The 25,339-nt window shown below is 35.2% G+C and overlaps 3 protein-coding genes across 6 annotated transcripts; all 3 read right to left on the minus strand.

Annotated features, from left to right (window-relative positions):
• Positions 1–6,948, minus strand: LOC115986847 (WD-40 repeat-containing protein MSI1). The gene is made up of 6 exons (XM_031110186.1): positions 6,369–6,948; positions 4,511–4,837; positions 3,962–4,114; positions 1,383–1,507; positions 1,146–1,241; positions 1–495 (listed from the first exon to the last, which is right to left on the minus strand). The coding sequence occupies exons 1-6, from the start codon at positions 6,711–6,713 to the stop codon at positions 270–272; spliced, it is 1,272 nt and encodes a 423-aa protein (XP_030966046.1). The 5' UTR covers positions 6,714–6,948; the 3' UTR covers positions 1–269.
• A 3,031-nt stretch (positions 6,949–9,979) lies between these two features.
• On the minus strand, positions 9,980–12,592 carry LOC115987151. Its single transcript, XM_031110627.1, has 4 exons — positions 12,263–12,592; positions 10,957–11,053; positions 10,361–10,415; positions 9,980–10,270 (listed from the first exon to the last, which is right to left on the minus strand). The coding sequence occupies exons 1-4, from the start codon at positions 12,416–12,418 to the stop codon at positions 10,078–10,080; spliced, it is 501 nt and encodes a 166-aa protein (XP_030966487.1). The 5' UTR covers positions 12,419–12,592; the 3' UTR covers positions 9,980–10,077.
• Positions 12,593–13,582: 990 nt separating this feature from the next.
• On the minus strand, positions 13,583–24,788 carry LOC115987879 (putative ABC transporter C family member 15). 4 transcript variants are annotated; one of them, XM_031111489.1, is made up of 12 exons: positions 24,694–24,788; positions 24,492–24,551; positions 18,613–20,960; positions 18,385–18,471; positions 17,450–18,100; positions 16,540–16,704; positions 15,899–16,193; positions 15,417–15,631; positions 14,936–15,241; positions 14,606–14,669; positions 14,283–14,522; positions 13,583–14,184 (listed from the first exon to the last, which is right to left on the minus strand). In XM_031111489.1, exons 2-12 carry the CDS (start codon positions 24,520–24,522, stop codon positions 14,057–14,059), a joined length of 4,530 nt encoding a protein of 1,509 aa, XP_030967349.1. In that variant the 5' UTR covers positions 24,523–24,551; positions 24,694–24,788; the 3' UTR covers positions 13,583–14,056. The 4 variants fall into 4 exon arrangements, with proteins under 4 accessions (XP_030967349.1, XP_030967345.1, XP_030967348.1 ...); XM_031111485.1 differs by having other exon boundaries at positions 24,483–24,551; XM_031111488.1 differs by having other exon boundaries at positions 24,492–24,555; positions 24,694–24,781.
• Between the last annotated feature and the right edge of the window lie 551 nt (positions 24,789–25,339).

The raw sequence follows: 25,339 nt of genomic DNA on the forward strand, positions 1-25,339 counted from the left end.
AAAACATTTTTCATTATAATCATAAATGATGAAAATAGTCACATATGCAGTCCCTAAACGAAGCTGAGTCTGGCAAATAATTAGGAGAACTATGCACGGATGATACATGGACAGTTCAGTTTAACAGAGAACTAAAACACAAAATCTCACAGATAGACTACAAGGAGAGACACGGGAAACCAATAACAAATAAATAAGGAAAATACCTAGTTGCTCCTTTCCTATTTCTTTTTCAGGCTACTTGTCTAAGTCAATACTAGGAAATTACACTAAGCAGCCTTTGTGGATTCTTCTGGTAAATCATCTTCATCATGATAGATGTTCTCTGCCATTTGCCAGATTTGAAGTATGTTGTCTTCGGCTACACTAGCAACAACCCAATCTTCACATGGGTTCCACGAAAAATCAGATATTTTACTCGTGTGACCGCCATGAATAAAAAGCAACTCTGGCGGTCCATCTTCAGCATCCTCTGGTGTTTGCTCTTCATCAATCCTGCAACAACACCAAAAAAGCCTTAGTTCTAGAACTTAAAGTATCAACTATAGATCCTCAATTGGCCACATGTATTCTTCTAATCCAATCCATTTGAAGTGACTAGATGTTATGCTGGCCTTCAACCTATAACCCTTCTTTTTTCTAGGATTGTGATCAGCTGTGAGCAAAATATACGCCACTAAACACTGAAACAAGCACAGTTTTATAGGTAATGCCTATTTTTATTGTGCATTGCCATGCTCCTAGTTTCTTCCCTAGATTGAATATTGTAATCACTGCAGAAGAGGGAGTTTGTGAGGTCACACCATCTTCTCCATCAACTTCAGTAACCATTAGAGAGCCTCACTTCTTTCATACACTTAATGAATTATGCATATCCACTAACAGACAAATCTAAAAGCATTCTCTTAGGATGACTTGTCCAGTAATATTTTCCTAGCAGCCACTAAATAATGAGCTGAAAGCCAACATGAGTCCCATGCAAACTCACACTGTCACTGTGGAATAAATTATAATGAATTCAAACACAATTTAAACCTAATTAAGAAAAGCAAAGAGGATAATTAGATTCAATACTCACACATGAATAAATACCAATTCAAACACAATCCTCAACAAAGACAATAACTAGTTGGTTCAGCAAATACCTGCTAAGATCCCACACCATAAGTCTCCTACCAAGACAACAAGATGCTAATATGGTCTCATTCTTTGGATTCCAGCCAACTTGGAAAACCTCCTCCCTGTTTTACATCATAGCAAAAAATGCAATTTAAGAATAGTCGCACATATAAATAACCCATGTTAAAAAAATGTCTACATAGTTCAAGGACAAAAAATATATCCATATAGTTGAATCCACAATATCAGATGAGAATTCTTACTTGTGACAGTCAAAGGTGTGAAGTGCAGTGGTAATCTTGCGAAGATCAAACAACTTAACAGTTTTATCAGTAGACCCCGTTGCAACAACCCATTCATTAAAGGGATTGAAAGCTAGGCAGTTTACCTGACACAATATCATGAAAATAATACATTTTCATCGACTGAACAAAAAACATAAAAAAAGAAAACAGCATATTTTCTGAAGAATATCCAAGTATATGTCATATATATAACAAAAATTATCGGACTAAGCACTAAAGGCATCAAAAGAACATAGAAGGGATGTTGCTGTATACAAATCTATTACAAGGCATAGACAAATTAAGTATCTCAACCATCCCAAGATAATAAAAACTTTCTTGAGTATCACTACCATGCAGATATTCATAATGCAGGATAGGGATTAAGAACAATAGTTTTTCTTGCTCTCTTGAATAACTTACGTCCACCCCCTCCTCATTATGCCATCTTCCACAAGAAAGATAGTATGATTATATGAAATCAAATATCACATCACAACATGAGCTGAGTTAAAATTCAAGCAATAAGGACAGAAAAAAATTGTCTCCTTGGAATACTATAGAAGTGTGATGCACACAGGCTGCAAGAGCAAGAAAGGAAAACACAGAATAACCCTAGACTCCACTACCTAAGGCTTCTTGAAAGTTGGAATCACACCATCAAGCTAGAGAGGAAAATTTTGAATTCCTTATTATCAATCAAACTATACATGCCAATAATGTTTCCTCTGGGAGCTACAATCAAATCGAATCATAATCTGGACCTAGATATTTGATTGCTATCTTAAGGGAAATCAAATCATAATTAAGATAGCAATCAAATCCCTCAACCACAAAATGAAAATAATTTCGATAACAATTCAAATCCCATAATCTGGACCAATGGAACAATCAACATAAATCTGGTGTCCACACCAAAGTGCGTGCTCCCTAAGGTCATATGGAGAGAGACATTGATGTGAGGTAGGTTATGGGTCTAAGCTAACACTTTCAAATTCATGATAGAATGACTTCATAGTGACAATGAAGCCTAATTTTGCATATAAATTTCTAATATAGGTGTAACATTGCCCCTACATTAGTCATAAGCACTTTTCTGTGGTGGCAATTGTTACCTGTACAAATTTACCTACCCTTCACCACCATCTATAAATGGGTAATAGGTAGACCATTTATGAAATGGATACTGAACATTTGTTACCCATTTATATAGAGCAGGTAAATGGCCGTGTTCCCCCCAAAACATAGAATTTCCCCTGCCCAACTACCCCACTCTCCTGGATTTCGGCTTTCAGTTGTCTCTAACCCTTTGGCATGAAGTTTTTCAACCTTTCCCCCTCTACTCCTAGGTCCAACCCAAACTGGCACCCCTATATTTTAAATTTGGTTATTCACTTACAATGATGGGGCTGGGGATCTTTGTGAAATGCTTTTAGATTTGAAAGCATCTTTGAGGAGAAAATGACATCATTGCAGTATGACATACTGCATAGCTTGGAGATTCTATGGCTCTTAATATCTGAAAGAGAACTGGCGAAGTAAGCTGCAGACCAAAACGCTGTACAATTTTGTATTGCCCTAGGTTGCTAACCTTTTTCTTCTGTTTTTGCTAGGAGATGCCACCCAACCTGCTGTTTCCTAAAAACACAGATCAATGTGGCCCAAACTATGAAGCCCTTTTTCATTTTCAATGAGACTAGGACAAAATCTGATCCAATAAACACAATTCCCCTTTAGTCTTTTGGGTGTAATTTCAAAGAAAGGATTGCATTGTTTGATGTGGTGTATATGAGGGAGAGGAACAATCGGAGTTTCGAGGACAAAGAGAACTATGCCTAATCTCAAATTCATTTTCTTTAGAACTTTGTTGGATTGGATGTCAGTTTTGCCTAGTCTACCTTTATGTTCTATTATTGATTTGATAGATCCAAGTAATTTGTGTAATTGATTATATGGTCCCTTGTTGTATACTTGTATGTATTTGGGTGACTTTTTTTTATATCAATAAGAATTGCATTACTTATCAAATATATATATATATATATATATGTAAAGAAAGGAAATTACAAAAATAAAAATGCATCGACTCATTAAGCTTTCTCCAATGTGTTCTTTTCAGCTTAAAACACGGTTTATCATACACCACTGTGCCGGAAGCACAAACCCTCAATAGCATTTCAACCAAACCTGGTTTCCCAAATATCCAGTTTTATAATTATCTATTCTATTCATGTCTGCATATAAAATTTGGTATGTGTGGGTAGGGAATTGGCCTAAATAAACCAGTTGGGTTGGCTATGGTTATTATTCATTAATTTAAATGGGTATTTATATACCTTACCCATCTATGAACTATTCTAACCCACCCATTTGCCACCCCACCCTTTCCTAACAATTGCATAAAGCAATCAACTAGTGCATACTTTGGCCTTGAAGCCCAAAATTATTTAGTAAACTAGAATGTAGCAACATAGACCACCAGTAACAATTTGCCCACATTTGTGTGTGTGTGTGTGTGTGAGAGAGAGAGAGAGAGGGAGAGTATTTGCAATATATACCTCACTTTGATGAGCAATAACAGATTGGACAGGCTTGCTCACTGATGGAGTCCGAAGATCCCATATAAGCAGGTGCTGATCATCGCCAACAGAGCCAAATAAGTATTCATGCCTCAGATGCCATGCTACATCTTCTACAACACCTTCATGAACCTAATATAGCAACAATTCCAAACCAATGTCAAAGTTATAAATCACAAAGCATTAGCTGTAAAAATTTTACTATAGATGTTTGACTAAAATTTGAAAAGAAGTAAAAGATATAAGATATTTTCTGTCTAAGAAGTTGTCCAACTTCAAAGTACCAACACAGTTCTTTGCAGCCATCATATAATATACTTCCAGTCTGTCAATAAAAAGCTTCTAAATTGAAAATGTACCAAAGCATGAGATAATCGGCTTCATGTGAATATGGTGCAGGTCCAAATCATGCTTTAAACCCTTAAAAAGATTTAGTCAAACTAATTTTACAAGCAGGGGTGCACACAGGCTTAGCTAGCTAATTCTTTTTTTTTTTTTGAACAATTCACATAGAAATGAAAGAATCACCTTAAAAATTTGTGTGGCATCAAGGGTCTTGTTCTTAGGATTTGCATTAATATCCCACAAGCATATCTGAGCATCATCAGAGCCACTCAGTAAATGACCCTGCTTGAACTTACTCCACGACAAACCATATCCTTCAGTGTTATGGCCTCTCAATCTTAAGTCGGGACTGCATGCACCATCTAGCGGAGGCTTAGATGGGTGTTTGCTATAATCAAAAACATAAACTTCTGCACTAACTGTCTTAGTAGCAATAATAAATGGGTTTTGAGGCATATATCGTGCACGATTAACCTCCCCATCATGATTTATTTGCTGAATTATTTGCACCTGCAAGCAAAAAAAAAAAAAAAAAATTCCAATTTAAACAACCACAAAATAACTAACCAATTCCAACAATATAATATATAAAGAAATGCACCTGCAGATCTCCTCAACATAATAGTGGGTCTTAATAATTAAATAAATCACCCTTTTACTACGTTTGAAAAAACCCCATTTCACTTCTTTTTTATGCTGTTTTAAAAAAAAATTAATTTCATTGATTGATTCAGAACATCTATTCCTTGATAGTATTTGTCGAAACTTTCGAAGTGAAAATAAAGAAGTAATCGTTCAATTAAACTCGATCCCTTTTTTGCAGATACAACCATGGACTTAGCGAAAAGGACTTTAAGCCTTCGCGCAAGTAAGCGCGAGAGAAGCAAGCAAAGTAGAAGCTTTGCCAGTAGCAAGACAAGGAAGCTGAGCTTTTGTATAAACAGCAGCTTCCCCTGACCGACTAAAATATAACAGTTGCAACCTACTTTGATTCAAAAGAAAGGCAAAGGGTTTGGCAACAAGTAAACGGCTTTCCATCATAGTTGCAAGGGTTCCAAACCTTAACTACTTAAGTACCAAAGGCTGCTTTCAGTTGGTTTCATAAGGGGGCTGTTCACTACAAGCTATCAGCGCTGTCTTAGATTGAACATGGCAATAAGATAAGTCAACATTCAATCTCAAAGGTGGGTTTCCGTTGAGAACGGAATAGTGTTTGTGCCCAAATGTGAACAAAGCCCTAGCTTCTAGAGTTCACCGCTTTTCATTTGAGAGAGTATGGAGTAATTTTCCCTCAACTATAATGATATAAATTACCAAATACTACAATGTCAACCATATCGAGCTGCATCTACATAGACTCATTAGACTTTGAAACGGTAACGATTGTTACATGATTATTGCACTTTACAACCAAGGGGTTTCTATTTGATGAAAAGAGATTTTATCAGTAAATCTAAAACTAGGCTATATATATAGACACTAAACTAAAAGTCGGAGTGTTGTGTACCAACAAGATTCAATTTCAAGACTTTTATTAGACAATAAGAAACTCTATCAGTTGAGCTAACAAAGCAGTAATAAGAAATTGAATAATAATAATAATAATACCAACAATATAGTGTATAAACAAAAGCACCTGTAGATCACCCCAATCATGAGTAATTAAGTAATTATTAATTAAATTCATGACAAAATCTACCATTCAACTATAATGATATAAAATTACCAAATACTACTCAACCAAGTTGAGCTATATCGACATAGACTTGTCAGAATTTGAAACTATAATGTTTTGATACATAATTATCACTCTTTACAACCAATGGATTTCTTTTTTAGTGTAGGCAGAATTCAATTTTATCAGTTAATCTAAACTAGGCTATATATATATAATTTTCCCTCAACTATAATGATACAAAATTACCAAATACTACAATGTCAACCAAATTGAGCTGCATCAAAGTTAAGCTAACGAAGCAAATAATAATTAATCAATTAATTAATAAATTATAAAAAAAGACAAAAAAGGAGAGGCGCTTGCCTTCCCATTAGCGCAGCCAAAACCGCCGAAATCAGAGCGGTCATCGTCGTAATGGCGGGCGTCGTTCTCGGCATCATCTAAAGGAAGCTGCAGCTGAGCAAGCATGAGGTAATTGGGCTCATTCTCGGAAGTATGAGTGCCGAGAATCATCTTCTGGACGGAATAGTCCTTCCCGGGCGGTTCCTCGCGGTCAGGCAACCACTCGACGGTAAGGGAAGGCCACTCCAAGGCGTGCGTGATGACCAGATCGTAGAGAAAAGGCGTGTTCTTTTTCCAGATCTTGTACTCCTCGTTTATCAGCCTCTCCTCTATCTCTCCCCTCATCTCCTCTTCGTCTTTCCCCATTTTCTTCTTCTCTCTTTCCCTCTCTCTCTCTCTGGGTTTTTTGTGTTGGAATTGTGAATTGTCTCTTGTTTTTTGTTTTTATGAAGAGGAGATTTGGGGGTTTTGGGTTTTTTTGTTTTTTTTAGGTGAGGAGGGTTCCCGCCAAAGATTGAGCGGGGAGAAGGAAATGGAGTGAGAGAAACCCTAGAGCTTTGAGTATTAGTAGTAGTATCCGGAGTGAGAGATTTTAATTCTAAGTTTCTAACTTTTGTTTTATGGTCTTGGAATTTGGATAATTAAACTGGTGATTTGGGTCGGGTCAAATGTAACCCGAATTTCAGATAACGTAACAAAGTAAACAAACTAATATTAGAAAATGAATAAATAAAGTTTTCATGATCTTTGGCACCAGAAATTGAAAAGAAAAATTAATAATAAATACAAATTTCAAATAACATATATAATTTTGTATATTTATATATAAAATCTTTTAAAAAAAATTGTACATTTAACTTACACAAGTTTTTAAAGAATGTATGCAATTTTGTTTATTCTATATATATAATGTTTCAAAAGAATGTACATAATTTTTCAATTATATACTTTCAATTTACATAATTTTACATATTCAAAATATACAATTGTGTGGGTTTTTTAAAAAAAATAAAAAAAATTACGTGGGCCCAGGTAAGGAAGCAAGGATCCTGGCCTTGATGCTTATTGTTTTAAGAGACTGAACTTGGTTTACCGCAGCTAAATTGGGTTGATTTCGAACCAAGTGGTGCACAAAACGCAGATCTTACAATACATACATACTAACATGCAAAAAATATACACATTAAATAGCAAAGAATGAAAATAATAAAGGAGAAAAGTAAAACTTTAGGGGTCCTTAAAATAACGTGAAATTCTTCATTATTTTCTTAATTTTTGTGATACATTATGCTCACTAGGACGTGTTGCAAGGTTCAAATAAGTTCAAAGATTACAGACTTTGATGGCTCTTCAGGCTTCTAAGACTTGTAAAGTTTGAATCCACTTGAATCCAAGTGTGTTCTCTAGTAGTTGTTTAAGGATCCCGGACGTTGTTTTCCCTCTCTTTTCTCTCATTTTTTGAATTCTAACAAAGTTTTCAGTATTTTATTCCAATTCACTGTTGCTAAAAAAAATGTCATTCACTATTGGTTGCTTCCCCTTTTATAGTGTTATCCTAGGGTTTCTAGGGTACCATTGATTCCCTCAATTTGCTCCTTTGGGTTTTAGAACCAATGTTGTGTCAGTAGTATTAGTGGCTGGTCCCTTCTTCATTCTTCATTATTTTCTTCTTTTGAGGTTCCTTCTTCAAAAAGCCTCTAGCTAACTTTCCCATTTTAGGGTTTCCCAGAAAGCTGACCTTTGTTCTTTCTTTTTCCAAGACTTCTAGATTCCACTTTTTTTTTCAGATCCACCTTTTGGTTGCTTTCCCTTTTGTCATTTTTCCCAAGTGAGCTGATTTCTTTCTGCCGAACTGAAAGATTCCCAACCATCTTCCTTCATGGTTCTTCTTCCTGGATTCTCCGAGGTACCAAATCCTTACTTATGAGTTGCTGGTTTCCAAGCCTTCTGATCCCTTTTCTGCATCATTAGGTGGCTAACATGCACATATTTGTTATTGTTCCTTGTGTTTCTAGGCATGCCCCCTTGAACTATCTTAATCCCAACCTAGATTTGCTACATGTCTCGAGGATCCCAGGCTCCTGGGAATCCCTAGGTATCCTGACCCAATTCTTTTCCTGAGCTCCCTAGCGATTTTTCTGACCTTTGAGGACTGGGTCGAGCTTTTTCTTTCCCTTGCTTCATGAGGTTTGAAGCTTGCCCATTCGTGGATTTGGGTTTCTCCTTATGAACCCTTAATGGGTTTAGACCTCTCTTTCTTTTTCTTTATTGAAAGCCCAAATGTTTTACTTTCCTAGATTTCAATCCTTTGTGTTATTTTGGGCCTTGGTACAACATTGTGATTTTTTTGGACCTCAACAACAATCTTTTAAAGAATGTATACAATTGTATATATTCAATATGCACAATTTGTCTAAGAATGTATGGAATTTTATACATTCAAAGTAGATAAATTTCAAAGAATATACATAATTTCATACATTCGACGTACTCAATTTTTCAATTTTGTATACTCAACGTACACAATTTTTCAAAGAAGGTACACTATTCTATATATTCAAAGTACACTAATTTTCAAAAAAGATATACAATTATGTATATTCAATATTCACAAATTTTTTAAAAATATACACAATTCTATATGTTAAATGTTCACAATTTTTTAATTGTGTGCATTCAATGTACACTATTTGTCAAAGAATGTATACATTTATATATATATTCAATATATATTAAATATATATAAATTTTCAAAGAAAGTACACAATTCTGCACACTTAATGTAAACAATTTTCAATAAATGTATACAATTTTGTATATTCAAAGTCACAAATTTTCAATTTTATACTTTCAATGTTTCTAATTTTTCAAACAATGTACACAATTTTGTTGTACATTTAACATACACAAATTTTCAATTTTGTGCATTCAATGCACATAATTTATCAAAAAATGTACACAATTTTGTATATTCAAAGCATACATTTTTTTTCACAAAAAGTACATAATTCTGTATATTTAATGTACACAAATTTTCAATTCGGTACATTGTTTGAAAAATTGATGTCTCAGGTCTAATTGCAGCTGTAAAGAGCAAAATGGACTAACGGATTCCTTTTCCATGCATCAGTTAAAGGGGAGATTGCAATGTGCAATTTTTCAGTTGTCTGCAACTGAAGGATAATTTGCAAGCCACAAGTAGCAATAGTTTCCAACTGCTAGGTAATAAAAAATCATTTCTTTAGCCTTGTAAATTTGGCAATTAAGATGAAGAAGTAATCACCAAAAGTGATGGTAATAAATTTTATAAGCTCAAGAAATTGATGCATGGAAAAAAATTTACACTCATTACGATGGAATTTTCTTGCAAAACTACATTTATAACAAGAAAAAAATTGAAATAGATACATCGCGAAGCGAAGGATTTTTATGGATTTATCTGGTGCTCAACTGGTCAGTTGAGAGATTTGCATTAAAGAGAGAAGAGGGCAAAATGTTTCTCAAGTTGTAATTATATCAATAGAAATAGCACACATTTTTCTGTGCAAAATTCTCTTCACTCATGCTATGAAATGGGCTTCTTGAATTCTGGAAAATTTTATGATAATGCATATATCTACAGCAAGGTTACAAACATAACTTTACAAGCTTGAAATTGAACTTCCTTTTGGAAAGAAAAGCTGGAATAAAACTGTCTATTTAGTCATCAGATTTTGTGAAATCAATTTGGTTATTCTTCTTCATTTAGAAGTAAATCTGCTGCACTACGGCGTTTCTGGTCACCTTGGACCTCACACTTTTTCTGATCTTGGGTGTCATCATTATCCGTCTTCATAAAATGGAAGCCCATTATATACCTATACTCTCCTGTCCCAAGGCAGCGGGAGCAGTAGCCGAGACCACTTCCGCCACAAGTCCTGCACCTGCAATAGTGATTCAAGACAGTTGATGGAAGGCCAAAATTGGATGAAGTAATCATCAAATGCACTCGTAAAAAGAGTTCCATATGTCACCATTTTGGCCATTCCCCTTTAGGAAGCATTGCTAAACGAACATGGTTTGTCCTTCCTGTGTTATCCAAAGAAAAGAATATAAAATTAGCAGCTTAGGAAAAAATAAATTGATGATGTGTTGAGATGTAAAAACTCAATGGCACACTTTTGACATGATTTATGCAACTTAAATTTCAAAAAACTCAAGGTTCTTGTTATGCTATGAGAATTCAGGTTCCAATTAAAAATGTTCACTATCTATAACTTGAGATGCCAAGAACTAATAAAGCATAATGGCATAACAATGCAGATCTATGTTCTAGTCCCTAGTTGAGATCAAATGGTGTCTTTATGGACTAATTCCAACAAACTCTAGTCTGAAGAAAAAATAAAAGCTAAGCATACTACTGTTTATAGGCACAGCCGCACAGGCACCTAAGCAACACTAGCTGAGCCAAGTCAGCATTTCTCATGTCAAATTAAAATCAGGGAATTGAGATGTTTATATGAGAATTTTGGAATTGTCCTCGTTCAAAGGCAAGATGAGTTAATGATTGACCTCATAGAAATGGACCTATAACTGAATTAATGTACGTGTTTGTGCGTGAGAGAGAGACCTCTTCCACAACAATGGTGGCAATCAACCCTTCCGCTCCCTTGGCAGACTACACAAGGTGGATCAGGCTTCTTTCTTTTTTCTTTCCGAACATTTGACTGCAACAACCAAGATGTATCTAATATATTAGTAACATAACTTTAAGGCAACAGCCAAGAGGCATTCAATACAATGAATCACGGAAAACACCTTTTCAACAGGAATTGAGATATTAAGAGGCATGGATTAGAAGCTTCCTAGTCATAACATAAGCTCTTGAAATTGTAGGGACTAAGGTCTTATTGAGATGAAAAGTATTTCTTAGCAGACTTGAGGACAAGGATATTGTACACATATTCCACGTCTGTCCAAGATTAACAGAGTAGAACTTTACACTCCCGCAATCCCAAACTACATAGGGCAATTACCTAATATAGGCGAAAATTTAAGTTAATTTACAAATTCTACCAAGAGCCTTGTAGCTCAACTAGCATCTTCTGGTATTTCTAATAGAGGCATCTAAGGTTCAAATTCTCCCTCCCCCGTTGTAACTTATTGAATTTATCAAAACATTTATCCTTTATATATCTCATTGTGACTGAGCAACATAACCTACTCTTAAACTCCATTAAGAGGTAGAGCATTTGTGCTCATCAATTATCAAGATGTCAATAAATTACACCTTTATGGAAAATGTCTAGATAATTTGAAGTTCAATACTCCAAAAAACCCCCAAAGTGAAAGATTTCCTGGTACTCCACGAGCTAAGCAAGGGCATAACTGTTTCCATGAATTTGCAAGTTAGGACAGGATGTTGTTGTTATCTCAGTTTGGATTGGGTAAACAAGTTAACAGTCACATATGGCTACTGCTTTGATATACTTAGAATGGAGAAGTGACTGCAAGGGCGGTAGATAATGACATAATTGGTTACAGATGTTCATCCTATGGCGTCCGCTCCTGACTCCAAATCTCTTTCTTTTTTAATTTTTAAATTTTTTTTTTTAGGTAACAAAAAAAATTTATTAATAAAAAAAACTAGCCAACCTGAGTACATTGAAGATGTATTATGGGAGCAACAATCAAGAACCAAAATTACAATGATAAAATAAAACAGGAAGGGAAAAACAAGAAAAATGGTACAGAGCCACGCTCCAGACAATGAGTGGGTTCCAGTTAATATGAGCCATCTCACTTTTTATTTTATTTTATTTTATTATATATATACTGTTTGGTTAACAATTTGAAACTTGAATTTCAAAACAAATACTATTTATTTTTGTTTATAAGCAGCACAGAAAACAGGGCGTTAGGATAAGAGAACTTGCCTCAGTTCTGACGACCAAAGATGGCTTAGTGAAGGAGAGATAAGGCAAGTGCGGCGAGGGTTTCGGATTCCGTGGAGGAGGAGCTGGTGCGCCGTTGGATTTCGCCGCCTCCAATCGGACGGCGGCTGCTATTGAGCCCACTGCTCTCCCTGCCATTCTTTCTAATCCCCCTATCAAAACAATGCTTTTTTTCTGTTATTAGTTTTTGAGTTTTAACAATTCCGCCGCAAATTGCATTTTTCTTTTTACAAAAAAATCAGAAAACGACGTGTCGTTTAACCATGCCCTTTATAATACGAGCCAATTCTTATATCTTTGGGACTTTCATTTTTCATACAGTAAGGGAAGAGCTGAGCTTCAAAAAAAAAAAAAAAAAGAGGTACAATTTCTCTCTCTCTATCTCTCTCTCTCTCTCTTTTTACATAACCCAGATTGTAATTCTTGTGTTCATTTTTCATGTTCTATCATTTACTTTTCCTTCTTTTGATTTTGATTTAGTAGCGTTTTTTTAATCAGTGATGGAAATGTGGATCATATTTGGAGCTATAAGGTCATAGTAACACATGATTATAGAAAGATGCAACTTGCTTTCAAAAAACTACTATTAGTAGTCATATTATTCACTCTTGTATTTTTGCTTAAATCGGGGGAATGAGGATTCAAATCTTGGGGCTCTTCCCATAAGTGAGACCAGTAAAATGACACTGAACCACAAGACTCTTGTTTTTTATTTATTAGTACTCGTTTAATTTAGCCTGCCTTTTTTGCCCATTAAGCTAATTTGCAAACATATAAGTCATGTGACTACTTTTAGAGCTTGAGTATTTGAGACTTGAGTTCGAATGTGAAAAACTCGGGTCTCTAAAACTTGAGTTTCACTAGAAACTTGAAATATATACATATATATATATATATATATATATATATATTCTCATGATTTTCTCCATGAAACTCGTGTCTCTAAGTTCCAAAATTGGCCATATAAACTAATATGTTTGCAAAATTAGCTTAACTGGCAAATGTAAATAAATAAATAAACCATTTTAGACGAAACAACAGTAAAATTTATGCTATTACTTAATAAGCTTACATGTTCTTGCATATTTTCTGGTGTTTGGGAATGCTACATTACAAATAGAAGAATAACAAGAATGCCTTCACTCGTGCTGTTTTGTTAATCGTAGAATTTATAGTTGTAGAATTACTAACACCTAAGGCAGTTGATCCTTGTTGATGCATTGCCATTTGGTTAAGCCAGAACAATGCAGCAATAAAGTTAAAAGATAGGGAAATAAATATAGAGAGCTTAGGAATCAGCACTTAGTCCTGCTTGGAAAATAGCATCAAGCATAAAAAAAATTACTAGAAGTCGGTACTTAGGGTTGGTCATAGTCAACACAGACCATGGAGATTTTATTACATCAAAATAATCCTCATCTAACAGGAGACTAGGAGTACTAAATTCTAAGAGAAATTCTAATTCTAATTACCATAGGATACACTAAATGACTTATTACAAAAATAAACTTAACTATAAATAAAAATACTAATCGACCCAATTAAATACTAGGACCTAAATAAAATACAATTGATCAAGAAAAATACAATTGAATTGAAAAACAAAACAAAACAAAATTAGAATAATCTTCTCTTTAAATACTCTTTTGCATCACTTGTCCTCCTAATTCATGACCGGGAGAATATTCAATCTATTTATGCAAGTTGCTGTTACTGATACGATCAATCTGTCTTGCTCCACCAAATTTAACATCTGAGGAATCTTTGAAGTGGGATTTAATTATGAGTATTTGCTAAGTTGTTGAAATTTTGTGATCTTGAGGAATACTCCTTTATGAGTTTAGAGAAGAACGAATCTGGTCGTTCTAGTAGCTTTCCTGGTGTGTCATATTCTGCAATTCTTCCTGTTCAAGCAAGAGTCCTTCAGTCTTTCTTTCAATACTTTCATGATAAATTTTAACACGTGTGTGTGTGTGAAAGAGAGACAGAGAGAGATACTTGCCTTCACTGAGGACCAAAACAAGATCACTATCTATAACCGTGTGGATTCTGTGGGCTATAGTGACAACTGTCCGATTTGTGAACTCTTGACTAATGATCTTCTGTAATACTCCATCAGTTGCAGAATCAACTGAGGCTGTCGCTTCATCCAGTACAAGAATGCTACTCTTCTTCAACAAGGCTCTTCCAAGGCAAAATAATTGTCTTTGGCCCACACTCCAGTTTTCTCCGTTTTCAACCACTGTCAGATGCATGCATGTTACTGACAGTAAAGAAAAGCGCATTCAATCAATTATGTCAATACAACAAGTTGATGAACCTGACCTGTGGAATCCAACTTCTCTTCCTTATCATGCACTAAATGACCTAGTTGACATTTATCCAGAGCCTGAAAATTTTGGAATTTAAATGAGCATATGTTGGATAGAAAAAAATGGTAATGATGACTCTGTACTTCTAGGTAATTTAGATTTATAAATGATAAAATGATCTCATGTAACTTGGTATGGAAATTTTGCATTTTCCTTTTTGGTCTTTGACACATAATCTACTACCCTTCTTGAATGGGGTTCAGTTCTTGGTGGTATTAATTGGATATAAGGTTTGACCACCAATATTTCCCTATAAGAGGTTTTGTTTGATAAGAATATTTACCTCCCATATTTCACTGTCAGAATACTGCTGTAGTGGGTCTAAGTTTGTTCTAACGGTTCCCTCAAACATAGCTGGGTCCTGTGGTATGATGCTAAGCCTTGATCTTAAGTCATGAAGTCCTATCTTGCAAATATCCACATCATCAACTATAATGCTTCCCTCTCTGGGCTCAACAACCCTGAAAATGGCCTGTATGAGGGTTGATTTACCACTCCCTGTCCTTCCTACAACACCAACTTTCTTCCTTCCCGGAAATGTGCAAGTAATGTTTTTCAGGACAGATGGTAAATGTTCAGCATAACGGACCTGCAATACAGTCAAGTCAGTTGTATGTTGCAACAACTTGTTATGTTAGGCTGAGGACTTTCATTACATCCACTTTGAGGCAATGGACACAATATTGTTACTTCTTGTAATTATGTGTACTATGGATGGAAAAAAATGAAGTGTTCATAAAAGTATTTTGATAATAGAGGCTCACCTGCAAATTTTTGAAGCATATTGTTCCAACTTCTGGCCAGTTATTTGGTGGTCTGCTCTCTTCAATCACAAGTGGCGCTTCGCTTGTTAGGTTCGAGTACTGAAGAATTCTTTCAACTGATATCATCTTATTTTCTGCATTGCATATGTTCCATATAATTGAAGCTTGCAAAACATTCAAATTTATTCCATATGTCACTGCCAACCCTGCAATGCCTGTAAAGAGTCCAATTCCAGATAAGTACTCTCTTTATGACTAGAGTTTTCTCTTGAAATCTTTTAAAGTAACTTATTTTGCTTGTAAGAAAATGGGCCACTAATCGAGAAAACATCTGATGCAATGCATAGTTGTATGCAGTAAGTCCTGATTTCTCTTTCCCAGGAGATTTTCTATCCCTTAGTCTAGGCAGCAAATGATTAATAATGAATTCTACTTTGAGGTCATTATAATGCTTAGTTTTTAAAAACATTTGTGATACTCACTTGGATTGATAATTCCTTCAGGAAGGGTCACCAGTAATACCAATGAGAAGGCAAACACAAAATTAGATAGCAAATTCAGTCTGAAAGAAAGCCATTCCATTGCTGACATATTATGAAACCATGGCCTTGAGTGGTTGTCAACAAGACCAATGTTTCCGTCAATAAAACGGTCTTCTTGATCAAAAGCACGGATTGTTGCAGCTCCTGATAGTGATTCTGCAAAGTGGTGGAGGATTGGTGCTCGTTGTATACCGGCTAAGCGGGCCAGTTCTCTTGCTGTTGGTATGTAATATTGCTGAAGTAATCATAATTAATTATTGATCAGCATCCATAATATGGGAGCAATTCATTCATACACAGAGTTGGGGAGGGGCGTGCTGTTCTGAAGCTACTTAACAGTAAATACACATTACTTTGCTTTTTGTAGCATTAGAATTTAATTCAATGGTTCATTGAGTTATTGTGTTTTCAAGAGATATATATATATATATATATATTTTTTTTTTGTGTCAACACAGTTCTTGTCAACATGATGAGTTTTCAAATGCTTTAGAAGTCAAAATTGTTATTGCCCTCTATGTTTTACACATTAATCAATCATCTCTAGATAGTATATACAGAGGGTGAAAGAAGTCTCTAACCTGATACCATATGCAGATTGCAGTTACTGGAATGAAAATGACAAATACTTCCCATGCCACCTGCGACATCACTGCAATAGTCCCTAGAAGCTGTATTATTGAGAAAGCACACCAACCTAATTTGTTTGCCAATTCCAAGTCTAACACACTTTGATCTGTAGATGCCTGCAGAGGTAACTTTAGGCTGTCAGCCCTCTTGAAAGAACCTTTACAATTATATCTTTATGTGAGGAGCAAAGAAAGATAACTTGAATCTTGTGATTTTTTATTTTTTAATGTTTAGTTTATTACCTCTTGCATGCTATTATATTCTGACATCTGGTTTTGAAGTCATGAGTTAAAACTTTGGCTTTCGACTTGAAGTTTTGTCTGAAGGGCTAGGGTATCTCGCCAATCCAGCTACTTATTATTGGCATATTTTCTTATCTTTCATGGGATGGTTACTCTGAAGATAGAGGATTCTCTAAAATTTCCTTCTTACGTAATGTTAGGCATTCTGCCGGGGTGTGATTGGAGAGGACAGGAACTTTGAAATGAATTTCATTTTGTCAAAGTCATCCTGGCCTTAGATGAAGTCAATAGGTTTTTCCCTTCATTAAAATATTTTGTTTTCTATGGGATCCTTATCCTCTAAAATTCTACATGTTATTAACATCATATTTAACTTCAACTGACCTGAAAATGTTTGAATTTCCTTATTCTAGTTTTTGTATAACCCTTGCAAGGAGTATTCGTTAATTGCAAATGCAATTTTTTTTTTGTCTGGTACATCTTAGTGTTATTTTTTTTATAAGAAATTTGTGATATATGTACAAATTAAATAGATTCAGCCATATTGATAATACTACTAGTAACACCAATGTATAAATTCAATTGAAATCAACATAAACTTTGACAAATTCGAACTTACCCGATTTAAGATTCTTCCAAATGGGGTTGAATCAAAAAATGCCATTGGTGCTCGGAATATACTATGCAACATGTTTGTGAATAGCTTTTCTGCTGTCCAAAGTCCTGCTTTCGCTACTAGTACGGCTCGCGCCAAAACACAAAGTGAACTTCCAACAGCTAGTACTACATAAACAAGCAATATGAAGTCCATTGCCACTTTTGGTTCTGTCTCACTTGTGGGAGGAGAAGCCCATGCCATCCAGTAGTTACTTGCTACCTGTAATATTTGGAATGATGACTGTGCCAAAAGGATGAATGGAACTAGGGCCCCACCTTTCACAACGGTCAAATAAGACCAGTAAACTTCTTTTCCGATGCTTCCTTTCTCTCTTTCTTCATCTTGCACCAATTTACCTCCTTTTTCTGTAATTTCAAGAGAGAGATTATGCTCAGAGTCATGTTGTGTGTGTAGAAGTTCTGCATTTGAAGTTGAATCTGTGTTCAATTCATCATCAGCTGTAGGGCTTTGGGATGTTCTACTTGAATTTTCAACTGAGAGGATAGAGTCTAGAGCCTGGCTATGAGCACCAACCAAAACCTCAAATCCTATTTTTTGCTTCATAAGTTCTTCGAATCGTCCGGCTTGTGCAATTCTTCCATTTTGCATCACCTGTTAAATTTATGTTAGTTGCAGTCTGAAGAACCACAATCCTCAGCATTGTAGCAAAGTCTTTAGATTTTGGAAGTCCCAATTCTTAACTATCAGGAAAATTCTCAGATTATCAAGTAATCCTAGAATCATAGCATATGCTTTTTTTCCTACCATATATTTTTTTTCAACCTCTTAAAACTATCCTAAAAAAAAAATTGTATTTTAGTTACTGCACATAATGTCATATTCTATTATCTACTTAAATGACTAAATAACAGAGAGAGCTGTCATGTCATGCTTACCAGAATTAGGTCTGCTGCTGGAAGAAACTCAACTTGGTGGGTAACAAAAAGTATAGTCTTCTCTTTAAGAATCCCCATCAGGCATTCCTGCAAAAGGTATATGAAACAATAAGCAATGTTGACTTCTTAAACTGTTGCTTCAAAGTAGGAGAGTGGATAGGCTGCTTATTATAGGGCCTAATTAAGAAATACATTCTCATATTCTAGTCACTGACATGATTTACTAACCTCAAAGAGTTGGGTGCCTGTATGAGCATCAACTGCACTGAAAGGATCATCAAGTAGATATATATCAGCATCTTGGTATGCTGCACGAGCAATCTGTATCCTTTGCTTCTGTCCACCACTCATATTTATCCCTCTTTCACCGATCTCTGTTAGATCACCACAGGAGAAAAGTTCAAAATCCTTTGTCAAAGCACATGCTTTGACTGTTCTGTTATACTTAGCACTGTCATACTTATTCCCAAAGAGAATATTCTCCCTGATATTTCCTGTCAGTATCCATGGAGACTGAGGCACATAAGCCTTTGTACCACTGATCTTCACTGTCCCTGACAGCTTTTGTATTTCTCCAAGCACACATGAGAGCAGGCTTGACTTCCCTGCTCCCACAGTCCCGCATATTGCCACCTTCATTCCCCTCTTCACTTTTAACTGTATTCCTTCCAGAGTTGGATTCCTTGACTCAAGATCCCAGCTGAATCTTCCACTGTCAATCTCAATGTCATACTCTGTTTGATGTTTTGGAATATACTCAATGGCATCCTTTTGAATTTCATCCTGCTGGAGGTAGGAACTAATTCTATCAGCTGAGACTTTTGCCTGTGCAATCACAGACAGTAAGTCAGGCAGATTGAATATAGGGTCTTGTAGCATTCGGAAGGTGGCCAATGCAGATAAGACTCTTCCAGCTGTGAGTTCAATCCCCATTAGCATACATGCCCCAAAAGTTACCACAGAGATAAATGCGGGTGATCCCCAGAAGATAAGAGCTGAAAGTGCTGACAGCCTTAGTGATTTCCATAACCAACCATACTCTATTTTCCTCAAGCTTTCTAACCTTTGAAGGAATTCAATGTCCCAAGCTTGAAGTTTAAGAGCCTTCATGTTTCGAAGAACTTCTGAAGTGGATTTCATCCTATTGTCCTTGGCTTCCATGATCTTAGATTGATATCTCTTCTGGACTCTTGTAAGGGGTATATTGCAACCCATGACTATTAAAGTTGCAGCTAATGCAGCGAATGACCCCAAACCTAGATTTGTATGTAGAATGTAGATTGCTAAGGATATTTGTACAGGCAACATCCATATTATGTTTAAGTACCAAATGAAGTCTGTGATTCTTTGGATATCTACACTCATATAGTTGATGATCTCTCCACTAGTGTGGTTCTGGCGGGATTGACTTGACAGGAGTAAGCCTTTTTTGTATATGCGAGATATAAGAGCAACTCTAAGGTGAAGGCCTAGCAGGCGTGCCCCAAAAATCCATTGCCTTTGTGCGATTGTCTCAACGGTTTTGGCACCTAAAAAGCCTAGGGCCAGAAGGTACCCACTCTCTAAACTCCTGGTGCTCCTCTCAGTTAAGAAACGTACAAAGTCATTAATGAGGTATGGGCCAACATAGGATGCTGCAGCGCTTATCACTGCAAATAATGCATTGATTGCTGCTTTCTTCCTGGTATACAAATAAATTGCCTTATAGATGGATGGATTTGTAGTCCCATCTCTCTCCTTAACTTGTTTTAGACTCTCGTTGAAGGAATGGGAGAGAAATCTTGCTGAGTCCTTGATATCAACATCGGGAATTTCCTCCTGTTCGAGGGGTTTCTTAAACCCAACAGCAAAAAGTGGATTCAGCCAAGAGAAGGTAACAAGTTGGACAAGAGTAGCTTTGCTATATAAAGATATCCTCTTGTATTCTGAATGTTCATCAGTTTTTCCATTGAGAAGTGGTTCGGCAATGCCATTGGGGACACTGAAGATGATACCTGTCTTCCCTCGGATTGAAATGACCAAGAGGCATGTAGAAGCAAGCAGGCCAAGGAAGTCTGCATAATCTCGTACTCCAAGTTTGCCATGGTTTATAACTCTGAAATGGGTATCAAGAGCTGTGCAAATAATGGACAACAGGAAGCTGCAAAGCCACCATGCTCTTAGTAACCAGGGGAACTTGATGTTCTTTTTATTGGGGATTATGTATACGGTAACAAGTGTGATTGCCCATGATAGCACTTGCATAATTTCTGAGGAAAAAGCTCGAGCTTTAGAGTTGCATTGAGTTCCACTACCATTTAGCAGCATCATTAGCATTAAGAAGTGAATTCCCAGTAGTAAACAGGAACAAATTATGCTGGCTATATATGCAGTGCTGACTTTTATTCTGATGAGGTACTTGTCTATGCCTCTATCCATAACCTTTCTTCTGTTTTTGCATATCAGGCCTGGAAAGTTTCGTGCTAGATGTACTAAAATTATTGCATAGAAACCGAGTTGCACAACGATGCTGGCATGCTCCCACAAACAAGGTGAGTCTAGTTGCAGCCATTCTGTCCGAAATTGAAGAATCTTTTCTGTCAAATGTCATGAAACAGGTTTCAAATTTCAGAATTTTTTTTCCAAATAACCTTAAATATCAAACCATTTAGTTAGTTGTCACGTTTCAAAACAATGTGGGAAACTAGTATCTCAAGTGTCTAAAACTCGAGTCTTAGAGACTCGGTTTTACTTTTTAGAACTCGAGTCTGTAAGACTCGAGATCTATTTGGCATCATATTTCAACTCATCAACTAGGAATTGAGTTTTTAACCCTCGAGTTTTAGACTGAAATTGAGATGCTAGTTTGCAATTTTCTTTCAACCACATGTTAACTTATGATATTCTTTCTCTTCACTATACTAGTCTGCAAATTCCCTCTCAACTTTCAAGAGAGGGAATCTCAAATTCTTCCACTGGTATGCTAATACTCATGGCAATGGCTAATATCAAACTTGGGTAGAATGATAAAGATTATATGTGAAGTCTACAACAGTTTCATCAATGAGAATAAAATTTATTGTTTTGTCATGCTATGCAGAATAATTTACCCCAGCTTAGTAGCAGATGGCAGTTGACTAGTATTTGCTTAATTTTTTGGTAGGGTATGTTCCTATTAGGAAGATAGAAGTAGTTGTTCAGTGCTAGTGCATTTTATAAATGACTTTGGGTTACACTCTAGGATGGTTACCATTATGTGGGCATTTTGTGAGAAACCTGATGGTAACAAAAGTTGGTAAAATGAGCAATTCTGAGTTGTGCTTATATTCACATCCTCTAAAGAGCCTTTAAAGTTTCAATATGAGATTACTATTTTGGGTCCTAAGTTCTTCCTCTTTCTTTTTATTTTTTTCCCTCCAAGTTCTTCCCTTTTTATGGTCTTCAGGAAGTCTATCTCTAATTTATAACAGTTTTTAAAATTCAGTGTTTAATTTTATATTATAAGGTTTAATTTGAAATCTCTTCTAAAATATGTTAGTATAAATAATTACTTTTTACATATTTACATCCCTATAGTAATAAACTTAGTTAATTAAACTCTAACACCAACCTCCTTGAGGTTTTCTAAAATGACACTTCCCCTAAACAGTTTATGAAAGGAAACTTCATTCATTGAGGTTTGTATATATGTAACATGTAACTTTTCATTGACATAAAAATTCTTTTTTAAAAAGATTCCTATAAATTATACTTCTAAAAAGTACTCTAAAAAATATTCCAAAGAATCCAAACATAAAAACGATATGGACACCTCTTCTTCTTGACCCACAACGCTGAATAAAAACTATACTGGGAAATTTTGACAACTAAACCTGGGTTAACCATTTTTTATTTACCAACATGGGGCATCCTTTTGTTGCTACTTGCTAGATATGATTCGTGCCTATAAGACAGAAAATTCTATTTTTTAACTGCACCCTTCTCACTTAGTACTAATAAGAATTAATTTTGACACATTTCCCCTTCCCAACCTTGCAAATACATTCAACCTCTTCTCCACGGTTTATTATTTTGTGCAACGATTGCATACATCCCTCTCGTATGAGAGTGATCAACTCAACAAATATGGAACACCCCATTTAAAAGAGATGTTCTTTGCAACCCTTACATAGAAGGGCAATATTTATTGCACACAACATGCATCACACACTCACACTGCCCGAAATAACTGAAATCGTAACTTAAAGTCACGATTTTAGTTATGTTGGACTGTAAGTATATACATACACATACTGTTTACGTGCAACAAGTGTTACCCTACAGAAAATACTGCTGTTTTCTTCACATATCAGGAAAAATTTTGTCACCACTCTCTCCCTCTCTCTCTCTTAAGTAGAAACAGATAAAAAGCCATTTATGCTCTTGTCATTTTCGTCCTCTCCCTTCTTCCCTCTCACCTACGTTCATCTCTTTCTCTATCTCTCTCTCTTGGCTCTGATCTGCATAAACAAATATTCTTTTATCCCTCTTCATTGCCCGTTCATATAAAATTTGTTTTTCTCACCCAAAATCCAAACACACCGTTTTCAACCAAAAAAAAAAAATACTCACCCATGACAAAAATCCCCAGATACAAACAATGTGTTTTAGTTCACCAATAAAGCCTGATCAAACAAAACTCTTCCAGGCTAATTATTATAGACAGTAGATAATTCCATGCAGGTGCCACATAAATACGAAAGCATCTTGTGACTGGGAAAAGACTCATTTGTCCATGCATGCACATGTCCTCATAATTAAATTTGTCTCCCTCTCCTCTCCTTCTAGGAAGAGAGGTAGGTGGTGATTGGTAAAACCAACAAAATGTTTTTTTTTTTTTAATAATTAAAATGTGTATGGAAATTACAAGGTAATGCACTTAGTCAAATTAATCATATAGAGACAAAGACTTGCGAAAAGTTAATGAATTAGTCAGATTAATCATATACATAGACAAAGACTTAATTAAAAAGGCAATGCCGCCTTTAGTCATTTTATTCATATAGACAAAGACTTGAACAAGTCCAATCAATTTTTTAGTAGAAGTGCATATTTTACAATTTACATTCTTCATTCATACATACAAGACAAGTATTAGCTTAGACAGTATCGACCTAGGAGGAAGGTAGGAGAGAGTTAAAAGGATTCTGGCTAGTAGTCACCACATATGAGATAATAAACTAAAACAATTTGCTTTAGAAACAAAACAAAACAGAAGTTAAAATTTGTGCCTTCAGCAAAGTTGCTAAAGACTTGCGAAAAGTTAATGAATTAGTCAGATGAATCATATACATAGACAAAGACTTAATTAAAAAGGCAATGCCGCCTTTAGTCATTTTAATCATATAGACAAAGACTTGAACAAGTCCAATCAATTTTTTAGTAGAAGTGCATATTTTACAATTTACATTCTTCATTCATACATACAAGACAAGTATTAGCTTAGACAGTATCGACCTAGGAGGAGGGTAGGAGAGAGTTAAAAAGATTCTGGCTAGTAGTCACCACATATGAGATAATAAACTAAAACAATTTGCTTTAGAAACAAAACAATACAGAAGTTAAAATTTGAGCCTTCGGCAAAGTTGCTAAAGACTAAAGAGTTAAGAAAACTAAAAAATAAAAGAAACCCTACCAAACTACAAAGAACAAACCGTTTGTTTGTGGGATTTTTCTTATCTCTTTAGTCTTTACTTTAAGAAAAATGATTTTGATTAAACCATTTACACTATAAACTAAAGTGTTTAAGATCAACATGATTACTTTTACAACTAATAAATGGCATTTTCCAGTTCTCTCGTAAGGAATATTCAGGTTCAAATTCCTCCTTCCTCACTTAATACGTTGAAATAGAGGAAATTAAAAGGTAACAAAGACCATATTTTCATGTTTGCATCTTCAGCTGTGTAAAACAATAAAAATATGATGATTTCAATCATAAAAGCAAGAATTTTATAACAAAGCATATGTGATCATACTCTCTTTTTCTCATGCTTGTGTTTTGTGTTGTACATGTGTTGTGTGTGTTTTCTCTGCGTGGAACTTGTTTTCCTGGGAAAAATGAATTTACTATAACTTACGTATTGCACCTTGTAAATTGAACATGTTCTCCAAAACCATGATTTCTTCTCCAGAATCAAAGATTCAGCCTTCCTTCAACGTAGTATTCATCAAGAAAGAACAAAAGAAAAGAAAGAAAAACAGTAAGGGTAAGAATTGCGCAGAAAGTGTGGAGAGCGAGTTTACCAAGTTGTTGAGACAAAAATAGCGAGAGAGAAAGAGAGAACTTACAAAATATTCCGAGAAGAATGCCTGAAATGTATGTGTGTAGTTGTAGTAATTTGTGTTTTTATGTCTCTAGTCATTTTGTAAAAAGGTAGAGAGAGAGAGAGAGAGTGATCACGTGAGATAATCGGTGAGAAATTACTTGAAGAATGTCTTCTTCTTTTTTTGGTTAGTTAACTCCAAATAATTATTTTATATATAATTTTGATACCACTTTCATGAAAAGTATAAAAAAACTATCATAAAAATTAGTTGTATTTATTTATTCCAATAAAAAGATTTAAAAAATATTTCCTAAGTCAATGCTTTTAGAGCATCCGTTAACTTTTCTCTATCAAATATACAAATCTTTCATATTGCAATGCTTGGAATATTTTACACAATTGTAGGACTTTCATGATGGGATGAAAATGAATATGCCAATATGATATTTGAGACCACTTCTCGATTATCTTTTGTTGGGGTTTTCTAAAATGCGGTTAAGGCATGTGAGCAATAAATGAAGCCGAATGATAGGTCTTAGACACTTTTAGAACGAGGCTTAGTGGTGGTTACTTGTTAATATAATTATCAAATTTCAAATTTAGACATAAATGATTACAATAAACATCTGTCATTAATTATTATAACTATTAAATTTCATATTTAAACA

Source organism: Quercus lobata, chromosome 4, assembly GCF_001633185.2.
Source record: "Quercus lobata isolate SW786 chromosome 4, ValleyOak3.0 Primary Assembly, whole genome shotgun sequence".
NCBI lineage: Eukaryota > Viridiplantae > Streptophyta > Magnoliopsida > Fagales > Fagaceae > Quercus > Quercus lobata.

Excerpts from the sequence above, each read along its gene's own strand:
- LOC115986847 (XM_031110186.1), bottom strand. The coding sequence starts at position 6,713 with ATGGGGAAAGACGAAGAGGAGATGAGGGGAGAGATAGAGGAGAGGCTG. Across the intron at positions 1,508-3,961 it reads TTATTGCTCATCAAAGTGAG|GTAAACTGCCTAGCTTTCAA; the intron begins GTATATATTGCA and ends ATATTGTGTCAG. Across the intron at positions 496-1,145 it reads ATGGTGTGGGATCTTAGCAG|GATTGATGAAGAGCAAACAC; the intron begins GTATTTGCTGAA and ends GTGTTGTTGCAG.
- LOC115987151 (XM_031110627.1), bottom strand. The coding sequence starts at position 12,418 with ATGGCAGGGAGAGCAGTGGGCTCAATAGCAGCCGCCGTCCGATTGGAG. Across the intron at positions 10,416-10,956 it reads CCACCATTGTTGTGGAAGAG|GAAGGACAAACCATGTTCGT; the intron begins GTCTCTCTCTCA and ends TGGATAACACAG. Across the intron at positions 10,271-10,360 it reads AAAGGGGAATGGCCAAAATG|GTGCAGGACTTGTGGCGGAA; the intron begins GTGACATATGGA and ends TCACTATTGCAG.
- LOC115987879 (XM_031111485.1), bottom strand. The coding sequence starts at position 24,522 with ATGGTTTTGGAGAACATGTTCAATTTACAAGGTGCAATAC. Across the intron at positions 15,242-15,416 it reads TATGCTTCAAAAATTTGCAG|GTCCGTTATGCTGAACATTT; the intron begins GTGAGCCTCTAT and ends ACTGTATTGCAG. Across the intron at positions 14,185-14,282 it reads TGTTTTGGTCCTCAGTGAAG|GAAGAATTGCAGAATATGAC; the intron begins GCAAGTATCTCT and ends TTGCTTGAACAG.